Raw genomic sequence first — 13,722 nt, forward strand, 5'->3', positions numbered from 1 at the left:
ATCTGCAGTGAGTTTGTCCCTACTGATATCTTGATGTCAGGCTTCTGGCCTCCTGAATTGTGAGAGGATCCAATTCTGTCATCTGTCACCAGATTTGTGGTATTTTGTTAATAACAGCCCTGGGAAACTAATGGGAAGGTATACATCATCAGTGAGTGTGTTTCAGCATTGAATGTTCTGATGCCAGATTCAAATGGCCATAGGAGAATTTATGAACGAGGTTGCTGATATTGGATGAGAGTGAACTCATTTGCAGATCACACGAAGCTGAAAAAGTTCACCCAAACAAAAACAAAACAAACAAACAGACAAAAACTTTGGCCATTAGACTCCAGACACCAGAAGATGTGCACAGGGCAGGGGACAGATGTGAATGTCAGGTCTATTTATGGTTCACCCGGCCCCACATGGAAAGGGTCAAGATGACGTGGCTTAGTGGTAGCAGGACGGAAAAAATAGAACTTTGGGGATTTCATCAACGGATTCAGGATGAGTCGACATTGTTTGGGCCACCTGAGGTCACAACAGAACAGCAGTTGTCAATAGGATGAGAGTAAAATGATTTGTTTTCATTTCCTAAATTTCCAGAGTTGCTCCAATGTAGTTCTAAGGGTTTGTTATGCAAAGATCAAATTTGGTTTGGGGGCTATCCTTCTGCTCAACTCCAGGTTGGGTTCAACAGAGTGTTGTATCCAGCAGGTACCACACTTGAAAGTCCAATAGGGAGCGATCAGAGGAAGGAAAGATCTTGAAATCCTGCCCATGGGGGAGAGGAGACAATTGGCAGCATGTCCCTTTTGCCAAATGTCCACAAGGCTGCCCCTCTAAGGGAGCTTTTTATTTTTTGTTTTTAAAGATTTATTTATTTGAGAGAGAGTGAGAGAGAGGGCAAGGGGAAGGGCAAAGGAAGAAGGAGAGACTCTCAAGCAGACTCTGCACTGAGCACAGAGCCTGACTCAGGGCTCGATCCCACAACCCTGAGATCCGGACCTGAGCTGACACCAAGAGTCAGATGTTCAACTGACTATGCCACCCAGGTGCCCCAGAAGAAGGACTCTGTGTCTCAGGCAGCACTTCAGAGAAGAGCTAGGGTTTCAGGGTGCATGAGGTTTTGGTTCTGAGCCCCACGGCCCTTTCTGCGCAACCAGGAGTTTTCAAAATCGAGTCCATGGGCACCCTATGGGTCCCCGAGACCTTTTCTGGGTTCTAGGAGGTCAGAACTATTTTCGTACTAATCTGAAGACACCGTTTGCCTTTTCCATGACCTCATTTGCCTGGTACAAAAGCCATAATGGGTAAAGCTGCAGTGGCCTAGAAGCCCCTGAATTCTTCAACCCTCTGCTCAGAGTACAAGCAGGGGGAAAAATGTCTAGTTTTACTTAACAATGGCCTCCACGGAGCAGTTAAAATCATTAACATTATTAGAGCACAACCCTGTGCGCCCAGTTTCTTGGGATTCAGTGTGACAGGATGAGACCAGCCAGAGTGCTCTTCCGCGGAGTCCCCTGGCCGCGGTCACCTCCGAGCAGAATTCTGCTGCTGCTCTCTGGTTTGCCAGCAAGCTAGCTGGGCGGATTTGTGGCTTTTTCATCCCCCCATGGAACACCATCTTTACTCAAAAACTATGGTTATTCAGACTGGAGAATTTGGCAGATAATTTTTTGAAACCGAGCAAAGGAAGCCTGTTATTTCCAAGGAAGCACAAGACAGTATTTGCTGCCAGTGATGAAATTGGAGCTTTTAAGTGAAAATTTGAATTTTAGAGAAACTCTTATCTGCCACCGTGCTCTTGACAGCTTCCCAGGACTTAAAAGTTTTCTGATGAGCTCACCGATGATATTAATGAATGTGATTGTTTTGATACCATATAATGAAATATGTCAACCTTCGGAAGATCCGCGTAACTTTTTGGAGCCAGGATGTTCCAGAATGACCAATGCATGTTATTACAGAAACACACGTGGATAAAAGACCCATTCAAAGTGTAAGATAAGGTAATGGATTTTAATTTAACAGTGGATTAAAGTTCACTGATACAGTTTCAGATCTCATACTGCAACTAACCTTTAGAAAACATCACTTGTCAAATTTTGTTGCAGTATCAGAGAATATCTAAAATTACCTAAAAAGGGTATGAAAATATTCCTCCTTTCCCCAATTGCATATTATGAGGCCAGATTTTTTTTCTGTATACTTTGACCAAAACAACACCTCTCAACAGATTGAAGAAGATGATATGTGAATCCAAGCATCTTCTATAAAGCCAGACATTGAAGAGATTTGAAAATGTGTAAAACCATGCTCCTCTTCCCAATAATTTTTTTGATTCAGAATATATAGTGATTTTTCTTTAAGTGCTATTTACATTGACACGTGATGAGATCACTGTTACTATTTTTATTTTTATTTATTTTTTAAAAATATTTTATTTATTTAGTTCAGAGAAACACAGATAGCAAGAGGTGGGGGTGGTGCTCAGGGAGTCAGGGAGAGGAGAAGCAGGTTCCCGTGGAGCAGGGAGCCTGACTCAGGGCTTGATCGCAGGCTCCTGGGATCACGACCTGAGCTGAAGGCAGATGCTTAACCAACTGAGCCGCCCAGGTGCCCTGATTGTTGCTATTTTCAAATGAATTAAATAAATGTTTAAAGTTTATCAGTTTAACTTCCAATATGATAAGTATCAATAGGTACAAGCCACATAAACTGAAGTTTTTTGAGCCCTTGATAATTTTTAAGAATATAAAGGAGGCTTGAGACTGACAAGGTTGAGAATGACTACTCTCTATGGGCTGGAGGGGGAGACACGCCCCCAGAGATTTAGGTGGTTGCTATATTGGGGAAGATTTTAGGTATCCGAAGGTCTGGGGCATGCTGAGACACTGCCTCTATGGTGAAGACCCAGACTTTGCACCTTGCATCCTCTCCCACCAAGAGCAGGGCACAGTACGCAATGGGCCTGTTTAGAATTTGGAGCATGGACTATCCTTAGCAATTCTGCTCTGACCCATTGATCATGTGACTTGAGGGGCTGCCGTGGAGCTACCATTGACGGAGGAGGAAAACCTCAGGCCTCGTTCACAAATGGGACAGTGGAGTAGGTGGTTCCTAACCAGAAATGGAAGTCCTCCAGGGGTGGGAGAGCAAGGCAGAGATGTGAAAGTACATTGGGTCATCTGCTGCCTGTGGAAGAGGGGCTGAAGACATGGTTGTTCACGACCCCCTGGGTGGGGCCTGGGGACCAGCATGCAATGCTCTGTGTCTTATGTTAATGCCCAGCAGAGAAGGTCTACCCATGGGAGGCACCAGCAAGCGGGGGGGCAGGATGCCAACTTCTCTCTCCCTCAGCTGCGGTGCAGCAGGAGTCAGGAATGGGGGCTGTCCCTGGGGCAGACCATTCTGAGAACCATCTCCTAAGTCTGATATCCAATACTACCCGCTAGAGTGGGGCCAACCCAATGGTGTGCCCTTTTGCTGACTGTCCTTCTCCTCTGTCACCCCTCTGTGTTCCTCTCTGTTCCCTGGGATCGCATTCCCTAGTGACCCACCTGCAAGCAAGGCTCTTCTGAGAGGGGCAAGCCGACTCCCTATTTACACGCCCTCCTAGTACCCGGGACTCAGCTCCACTCCTTTTCTTGTCTAATTTACTTATTTGTTACGTCTATTGTTTATGGTGTGAACAAGGACAGCAACATTTGTCTGTTTTGTTCAGTGCTGTGTCCCCGGCACCTAGAACACATGATATCTGTGTTGAATGAGTGACCAAGTAACGACGGTTAATGTATGTACATTTAGGCGCAGGATGTTTAGACCGTGGAAGAAAATGCTGGACCTCAGGAAAGACAAGGAGCTGGCTGTGCTGCAGTGGGGACAGTTTCAGGACTCCAGAGACAGGAGTTGGGCTTGACTCGAGCTGGGGCAGGGCTGGTCCAAGATTCAGAGCCCCATACAGCCAGAGCCTTCCTGCCAGAGAGGCCATGGTTCAGCCAAAGCATTCATGCTGAAGGCTGAACTGCCTGTGGTTAAGAGTTCAGGGTCTTGGGGTGGACAGACCTGAGTTTGGAGCCTAACTCTACTCCACATCTTAGCTGTGGGATCTTGAGCAAACCGTGTCTCTAACTTCAGTTTCCTGATCTACGTGGGCATGTTAGGAAGAGCCCCTGTTTCCCTGCGCTGCTGTGAGAATCAGGGCAGACTCCACTCGAAGCATGGGTCATTATAGGGTGCACTCACTAGACTCAGTCAGCAGGAGGCTTTCCCCTGTGCCATATGGGGGAGGGGGATGCAGGTCTAGGGCTCCCCTTCCTTCTGGCCAGAGAGACAGACTTACGTCCCTCAATAATGTTGCATGTTCCACTTTGCTGGGCCAAGGTCAGAAGAGAGACACAGTCTGGATGAAACATGCCTGGGCTGTTCACAGCATGGGGGAGCACTAGGTGTCCTTGCAAATTGAATTCAAAAGGGCTTGGCTTCTGGGCTCCTGGCTAGCTCAGTAGTCAGAGTATGTGACTCTTGATCTTGGGGTTGTAAGTTCAAGCCCCATGTTGGGCCCAGAGTTTACTTTAAAAAAAAATCTTAAAAAAAAAAAAAGTCTTGGCTCTAAGAGTTATATATAAAAATGAGCTTATTAAGGGGCACCTGGGTGGCTCAGTCATTAAACATCCAACTCTTGATTTCGCTCAGGCCGTGAACTCAAGTTCGTGAGATTGAGCCCCACATTGGGCTCTATGCAGGGCGTGGAACCTGCTTAAGACTTAGAGTCTTTCCCTCTGCCCCTCCCCAGTCACCCCCTTCTCAGAAAAATAATAAGAGCTCATTGAGTTGGGTACCCAGCCAGGTGTGTCTTACTCTTCCTGCTCAGAGGGTCATATCCATGAAACACGGGTGACTGAGGGGTGTCACATCAGTTCCCAGGGACACTCTCCCCATGCTGTCCCACATCGACTTACTCTGTGCCCTCTGCCAGGAAACCTACCATCATTCTGTTTGTCCTTCATTTCTTTTCCTTTCCTGTCCTGACTTCTTATGGAATTATTTTTTAAGATTTTATTTATTTGCCAGAGAGAGAGAGAGGTAGAGGGAGAAGCAGGCTCCCCACGGAGCAGAGAACCCAATGTGGGACTCGATCTTAGGACCCTGAGATCATGATCTGAGCTGAAGGCAGAGGCTTAACCCACTGAGCCACCCAGGCACCCAACCATTTCTTGATCCATTCATTCACAGATGGACATTCAAGTTGTTTCTGTATCTTGGCTTTGGTAAATAATGCTCAAAGACTATGGAGCTGCATATACCTTTTTGAGCTAGTGTTTTCATTTCCTTCAGAAAAATACCCCAAAGTGGAATTGCTGGGTCGTATGGTACTTCTATTTTTAATTATTTGAGGAAACTCCATATTGTTTTCCATAGCGGCTGCATCAATTTCCATTCCCAGCAAAAGCATACAGAGAGTCCCTTTTCCCTACATCCTCTACATCCTTTGTCCTTTTGATAATGGCCATTTTGACAGGTGGGAGGTAATAACCCATTGTGGCTTTAATTTGAATCTCCCTGATGATTAGTGATGTTGGGCATCTTTTCATGTGTCTGTTGGCCATTCAAACGTCTTCTTCGGAAAATGTCTTTTCAAATCCTCTGCCCATTTTAAAATCAGATTTATTTTATTTTATTTGCTATTGAGTTGTATGAATTCTTAACATATTATGGATATTAACCCCTCATCAGATATATGATTTGCAAATCTGTTTCCCTTTCTGTAGATTGTTCAATCTCGTTCCTGGAGCATAGTTAAAGTCGACTGTTTTCGTAGCACTTTGAGATGGTGTTCCATTGTCTTCCAGCTTCTATCTAACATGAGAAAGTCAGCTGTGAGTCTACTTTGCAGTTCCTCTTTCTGGGGAGTAGCAATCTTGTTTCCACAAGTGACTAGTGTAGATCTATTTACTGATTGATGAGTGTACGAAAACATTTTTATTCCTTTTTTGTATTATTCCACCCCCCAAGTTTTATTGAGAGAGATTTCTTTTTATTTAACAAGGCGGGGTTGGGGAAGCTTCTGGGATCTGAGGGCCATGTATTTCATCAGTTCGAGATTTGACCTACTCACCTTGTTCCGTCCTCTTTGTCTCTTAACTTCTGCTTCATAGTCTTCTCTTAGACACTTCTTTGTCACTCTGTGTGGCATTCTGGGAGAGTTCTTCAGACCTACTGTCCAGCTCACTAGTTTTCTCTTCTACTATGTTAATCTGCTGCTTAATCTGTCCATTGGATTGCTAGTTTTGAAGATTATATTTTTCATTTATAGAAGTTTTTTTTTTTTTCTAAATCTTCCTGGTCACTTAGTTCCTTATCTATAGTCTCTTGTTCCTTATCTGCAGCCTCAATTACCAACTTTATTTTTTTAAGCATATGAAACATCCTTATTTTATATTATGTATACTGTAAGTCCAGTAGCCAAAGTGTTTGATGGCCTGGATCTGTTGCTTACTGCTTTGTGCAATTTTCACTTACAGTGCCTTGTTGTGATGGTTACTTTTATGTGTTAGTTTGACTGATCTGTGGGGTGCCCAGATATCTGGTTAAACATTATTCTGGGTGTGTTTGTGAGGGGCTTTTGAAGTGAGATTAGCTTTGAATCAAAAGGCTGGGTAAAGCAGATTGCTCTCTCCACTGTGGATGAGCTTTGTTCACTGAAGGTCTGAATAGAATAAAAAGAAGTAAGAAAGAATTCTCTCTCTCTGCCCGTCTCCATGTTAACACCAGTCTTCCCCCTGCATTTCAACTTACACTCTCACTGGAAACTACCATTTGTTTTCCTGGTTCTCAGGCCTCTGGACCTATACTGAAATGATACCACCAACTCTCCTGGGTTTCCAGCTTGCTGAATGAGATCTTGGGACTTCATTTCCAAAATCACTTGAGACAATCCCTTATAATATATTTCATATGGGGACTCCATGGGGGTTCAGTTGGTTGAGCATCTGACTCTTGGTTTTGGCTCAGGTCATGATCTCATGGGTCATGGGGTCGAGCCCTGTGTCAGACTCTGTTCAGTGGGGAATCTGCTTGAAGATTCTCTCCCTCCACCCCTCTCCAACACACACACACACACACACACACACTCTCTCTCTCTCTCTCTCTCAAATAAATAAATCTTTTTTTTTAAATTCACATAAATTCCATTAATTCTGTTTCTCTGGAAAACCCTAATTAATACACTTATGTCCTGTATTTTATTCTTTCTTTCTTACTTACTTTCTTTCTTTCTTCCTATACAAGTGAGCTTATTTTCCTGGGAACTTTCCTGTCGGAATTATTTGAGGCATAAGTTTAAGGTGAGTTACTTTACTTCATAGAGGATTTCTGCATTTGTTTATGCAAAGTGCCCTGGGAACTGCTATCTGCTTTATTTTTTTTTTTCTTTAGATTTTATTTATTTGACAGGGAGAGACAGCAAGAGAGGGAATACAAGCAGGGGGGTAGGGGAGAGGGAGAAGCAGGCTTCCTACTGAGCAGGGAGCCTGATGCAGGGCTTGATCCCAAGACCCTGGGATCATGACCCAAGCCAAAGGCAGATAATGAATGAGCCATCCAGGCTCCCCATGCTATCTGCTTTAAATTCTCCTGTTGTTCTTTGTGGTGGTGGTGGTGGTGGTGTTTCTTGCTCACAAGGGCTGTGAATTCCCTCTCAGACCCAGTTGCAGGTGGATTTGTGGTTAAGAGCATTTAGGGTTAACATTTTTTTTTCTTCCACTCAGAGTCAATGCTGAGCCAAGCACATTCTCTGTCTGATCCCTTTGAGAGTTTTTTTCTTTCTTCGTTCATTCACTGTGGGTGTTGTTTTTCACTGTTTTGCTGCAGGAGGTAGGCCTCTGATTTTGCTTTTCATTTGCTTGGGCTCTAGGTTTTGTCTCATTACACTGAAAACCTTGGCCACCTGCGATCAGCAGACACCTCAGAGCAACCTCTGCTTCTGCTCTCAATGATCTCTTTGGATTTGTGCTTTCCTGTTATTTTAGGCTCTGATAATTATCATTACTTTCTTGCCACCTCAACCTTGCATTTCTAAAAATTTTTACAAATATTTTTGTCCCCCTCCCCACTCTTTTTTGTGTGTTTTGTATCAGGAGAACTTTCAGTATATGCTGCTTATCATATTGTCAGAAATGGAAGCCTAGCTATCCTCTCCAGCCCATTTAGCTGTGTTCTCTTACACCGACCTGTGGTTTGGTCACCTGGGTTTGTGAACGCCATGCTCCTCGAGGGCAGGGATACGGTCTCCTGTTTTCACCTTCCACACACCCCATGCCAGAGTTCCCCACACCAAAGTCTCCCCTAAGCATCAGCTGAATGGAGGTGAACCCAGGGGATGGAGGTCCCCATCGGCGGCTTGTGCTACCAGTGACCTTCCACAAGAGGGCAGCCTCCACTGGTGCCGGAGTCAGGTTCACCCCACAGGTCTGGGCCCGGTTTAAGGCAGAGGGGCTTAACTCTCTGTGGCTCCCAAACCTGCAACATCAGATGGCCCCTTGGACTGGGACCCAGTGGAGAAATCCTCCCCATTCCACAGATGGGGAAATGAAGTCAAACGGGGAGGAAGCAAGTGTCAGGCCAGGACAGGTAAAGCTGAGATGAGGTCCCATAGGGAAGGGCCAGGATGGAACCAGTCTCCTCTGGACTCAATTTCTTTGAGGGTCCTGCTTATACAACCAAACTAAGTTATCTGTCCCTTCATTCACTCAGCAACATTCATGCAGCATCTACGATGTGCCGCACAGGGAGCACAGTGGTAAATTAAACATACTAGGGGCACCTGGGTGGCTCAGCCTGTTGAGTGTCCAACTCTTGGTTTTGGGCTCAGGTCATGATCTCAGGGATGTAAGATCGAGCTCTGACTCGGGCTGCATGCTCAGTGCAGAGTCTGCTTGGGATTTTCTCCCTCTCCTTCTGCCTCTCCTCCCACTCATGCTCTTTCCCCCTCTTTAAAATAACAAATAAAACCTTTAAAAAATAAAAACCCACACAGCATCCACAGCAGACCAACTGAACAACTCAACGTTTCCCCAGCAGCCTGGCCTTTTGCTCCTGCCGTTCCTTCTGGCCCTTCCAGAGGCCTTCCACCACCTCTGTCTGTTGAAACACTGCTCGTCCTTCCTGGACCAGCCCCCATGCCTGAGGAATGAACACCCAGCCCAATGCTCACCAATGGGGGGTCCTATAGTCTCCTGTGTCTTCTCAGGGGACACCTCCAGCCTGTAAGGAGAGGGGGACCAACCATCTCTCAGGTCTTCTCCACTTACAATCCTCTAAAGGGAATCTGAGGCTTTCTCTTCTCAAAAGTACAAGACCACACCCTCCTGCCCAGCCATTAACACACCCAAGGACGAAAGTTAAGTCTTGGGGTTTTATCCCAGAAGAGCTGGATTTCCGGGGATGGGAAGAGGCCTTGGGTCATGTGTCCCCTCTTCCCACATGTATTGATTGAGCATCTACTATGAATCAGGTCTCCAGAAAGGAAGCATGCTCTCACTTCCTTTTTCCTTAGGAGACACTAGGAAGAAATGTGTGTGTGTATGTGTATGTGTATGTGTGTTCTACTCTGTGACTCCTGGGCTCAGCCAGGCTGGGTGGGCTCACAGCAGAGGCAGCTGGGCTCTCCCTCTCACCCCCTGTGATACCAGCCTGGCTTCCTGGAGACCAAAACCACAAGTAGAGCGCAGAGGCGTGAGAGACACTCACAGGCTGGGTTTGGTCACATGCGTGCAAAGGAGTGCTCTCTGTCTTGAAGACAGAAAGTTATAAACAGGAGCAGCAAAGGTCCGAGAGGGTACGAGGAGTTCATAGCAGCCACATCCCCCTCCGGACCCCAGGATGGCCCTTCCTGTGGGCAGGCACGCATAGCAGTCAGAGATGGCACCAGACATGTGGTTCTTTGTGATCGTCGGATTGCTGACAGCAGCCCTCTCAGGTAGGGCCCCTTTTCCTACCCCTGCCACCCGTGCTGGAGGATCTGGGTCCTGGCCTCTTGGCCCCCTTGCTAGTCATTTTCTCACTCACATTTTTAGCCTTCTAGCCAAGACTGTCCCAGGGAGGCCCCAGTTCTGGCAATGGCGACTGGGATCTGGAGAGGGTCCAGGAAACCCCCAGAGGGGCCAGGGCTGTGCCTGGACAGTGCTAGAAGACTCCCAGGCATGAGATGGTGTGGGCAGCAGAAGTGGTGTCTCCAGAGAGGGCCCCAGGGTCTGAGGAGGGAGACGCCTCCCACCATAGATTTGGGAACTCCCCCAGCCCTATTTCTTGGCAGCTCTCAGTAGGGAGCAGACTGCCTTGCAGAGAAGTAGGACCACTGGTGATTGTATTCTCAACCCCGAAGCTGAGGCCCTCGACTCACTAGGCTTCTACCATTCACAGTAGAACTGTCCAGAAACAGAACTCAGGGAAGCCAACGGACATTAAGGACGGCTGATGGCTCCAGTGCAGCCAGAGTAGGGGTAGTTTAGGGCAAAAATGAACAGGATAGCTCTTACTCCCCCATCCTGAGCTCCTTCTGGGTGCCAAAGCCCTTTGCAATCTGGGCTGGGACAATCAGGTGGCCAGAAAGTTCAGGGGCTGGCTGTGCTCATTGGAGGCTGTTGGCCTCTCTGGGGTCCAGTCTGGCAGGAACTGAGCAGGGGCCCATCCTGCCTCTGTTAGAACCTTGCATTTTGGGGACAGAGGGAATGCATGGAAATAGAATTCTGGACCCAGGAGTCTGGGCCCACCTGGCAGTGGAGATAACAAGTGTTTTCACTTTGCTTTCAGGAGGAGACCCAGAGAGTCCCCGTCGGGTGGGGCACCCAAGTCGACTAGGAGAATGGGGAGAACTGGGGAGTTTTTTAGGGTGCGGGCAGCTCTTCTCTCCACCTCTATCTAGAGGCATGAGCTCCTGACCCCACACTGATTCAGGGAAAGCCATTTCACTGTGGGAGTGGGAACATGTGAGCCTTCGGCTCCATGTGGGGTGGCTTGGCTTTGGCTCTGCCAAGAGCACCTGGAACTCAACCACCTTCTGCCCCGAGCTAAGACAGACAGATGGTCAGAGGGGCGTCCCTCCTTCCCCACCTCCATCACTGCCACCCTCTGTCCTTTTCTATGAGCCCCAGCCACCAGCCTTGGCTCAGAATGAAGTCTGGGACCGAGGGGTCTGCTGCCAGAGCCCCGGGGAACTGGCCTTGAGTGGTGCCTGACAGCAGGCGGGAACCCAGGGCCCCCGCAGAGCTCAGAAGGGTGAGATGAAGGGTCTCCTGGAGCCACGGTCCCTAACCCCCACTCCTTTTCGTCCCTTCCTCACACTCCTGCCTGGCCCACCCCACTCTCTGTACGGATATTTACTTCATGTTTCTGAAACTACGTTTATAGTCAATGGCCTTCCTTGTTACTAACAAGTGTTGAGAGGAAACTTTATGTCACTATTGTAAGTGGAAAACTGACATCATATGTCATAAGTAAGAGGTGAAGGTAAACGTAAAAATAAATGGGGATGGAAACCAATTTCTATTACGTGCTAGCAAAAAGTTAAAAGGATGCAAAGACCCTGAAGCCTGAAGCCTACACCTGAGCTCCCTCTTGAAGGGGACATGGGGGACAGTGATAGAGATACCCTGTCCCCAAACTGTCATTTTCTACTTTACTTTCCAGGGGGACTGATAGCATTTGGAGCAGGGAGGAGCCTCCCTACCATGAGATTTCATTGCACTAAATGCTGCTTCTTTAAAGCCTCTGAAGGGTCCCCGGTGGTGTGTCTCTCCTTCTGGGAACTACAGCCTGGCAGGAAGGGCTGGGAAGGCAGGACCCTGTGCTCCAGAGCCCGGGGAATGGGGCAGGGAAGGCCAGGGTGGGCCGCTGTCGGGAGGCCGCTCCTCCCGCCTGCCCGGGCGGTCCTTCCCCTCCACCCAGGTCCAACAGGCCCCCAACACCAGCGGAACCCAGCCCTCGGCGGGCAAGGTGGACCCCAGATCTGCTTGTGGGGTTCCCCCTGGTGAAATCAGTGTGTTGGGCAGATCAGGTTGCCTAAAGGAAGCAAGGACTTCCCAGGAGAGAAAAAAAAAGGAAAGAGAAACAACAGAGAAGAGGGAGGAAAGGGAGCTGGGAGAATGAGGCTCAAGAAGGAGTCCCAGGGCCTCCACCCCAAGAGCTGTGGGTCCTGGGAGGGTTATCCTGGACCTCCGGGCCCTGGCAGACCTGGTCATGGCCTCTCCTCGCCTGCTCTCCTTTGCAGTCCCAGTGCCAGGCTCCATCCAGGGCCTCACAACAGCTATTTCTTGGGCCAGGCTGGCCTGGATTCTGGGCTGTTCTCTCCTCAGGCTCGGGTGTGTGCTGACTGATGAATGATGCGGGGTTGGGGGGACCACATTGTCTCATTCTGCTGGTGCTCCCTGGAGGCCTGGGTCCAGGACCAGTTTGTCTCCCTACCCTCCAGGTTTGTGCATCTGTTTCCTGATCAGCCAACTGGGGAAAAGGGGCATAGAGAACGAACTTGAAGCCCTTGGTTGGGGAGGACAGGGTGGGGTCAGGAGACCCGGACATTGCCTGGGCCCGGCCTCTAATTCACCACGCGTTCTTCTCTGATCTGGTTTTTGTACCAGTGAAATGGGTTGCTTGGGGAAGAAAACCGCTAAGGGCTCATCAGATCTGACATTCTGTGTGTGAAATAGTAACAAATAACCAGACCTTTCCTCTGAGGGCCATGCTGAGGTCGGTGACTCTAATTCCATCTGAACCATGGTCGGTGAGGTCCTTGGGGGCCGCTGTTGGGCACTAGGAAGGCCATTTGTGACTACTTTAGAAGTTTCTTGAACAATCAAATTTTTAAAAATCTGGCTTTTTCCTTCACTTGTAAATTCATGATCCAAAACTCATTTTTATTTATAAGTCCGGTAATTTTTAACAGTGACTCTCAGGGAGCCTTTGATTAATATTTCAGCAGATCAGTTCAAACAGAATAAATGTCCTTAAATAATAAATACCGCTCACAAAGGCAGTTAATTAAGTGCCCTTAGATCTGTGATATCCCATACAGCGACCAACAGATTACGCATTTGAAACACAGTAGTCCGAGTGAACAAGGGTTGAGAAGGGGACATACAGAGCAGATTTTGAAGCTGTGTCCAAAAAAAAAACATCAAGTGTGTCATTAATAACTTATTTATGCATTACGTGTTGAAACGATATTTTGCATAGGTTGCGTTAAACACATTTTATTATTAAAATTCAGTTTGCCTTTTCCTTTTTGACTTGTAAAAAACATGGCCACTAGAAAATTGTAAATAAACCATGTGGCTTGTGGTTATGTTTCTACTGGAGAGCACTGCCTTAGATCGTCTGAGCTGCATTTGCAAATTTAATGAATCTGATTCTCCTATAAATGCTGCAAATACCTCCAAGAAATAAGCCTTTTCTAAGGATTTCAGGGAATACTTTCCGATCTAAAAAACCGATGTTTAAACAGAGTGAATATTAAGTTCTCTTAAGTGTTCTAATGTTTACAGACATTGCCAAATTTTCTTAAATTTTTAAATTGAAATTTCAACTGAGGTCAATTACTCGGTCACACACATGAGAAATGCCAGCAGTCAAGTGCTGGTAAACATCACTGATCCAGGGCTCCACGCAATTGATCTGACACTGAGCATGAATGTGTAATTACTAGGGGTTTTCATGTACTTCCACGACCTTTATTTTTAAAAT

General features: G+C 47.2%; 1 protein-coding gene across 1 annotated transcript in view; it reads left to right on the top strand.

The window, feature by feature from the left end:
* The first annotated feature begins 9,717 nt into the window (after positions 1-9,717).
* The window catches only part of CD6 (CD6 molecule), a 37,506-nt gene continuing 33,501 nt past the window's right edge, over positions 9,718-13,722 (top strand). Inside the window, exon 1 of the mRNA XM_032879146.1 lies at positions 9,718-9,964. Coding sequence (XP_032735037.1) covers positions 9,907-9,964 — 58 coding nt within the window. The 5' untranslated portion in view covers positions 9,718-9,906. The remainder of the gene's footprint in view (positions 9,965-13,722) is intronic.

This window comes from Lontra canadensis, unplaced genomic scaffold, assembly GCF_010015895.1.
Source record: "Lontra canadensis isolate GAN:19392208 unplaced genomic scaffold, GSC_riverotter_1.0 scaffold66, whole genome shotgun sequence".
Classification (NCBI taxonomy): domain Eukaryota; kingdom Metazoa; phylum Chordata; class Mammalia; order Carnivora; family Mustelidae; genus Lontra; species Lontra canadensis.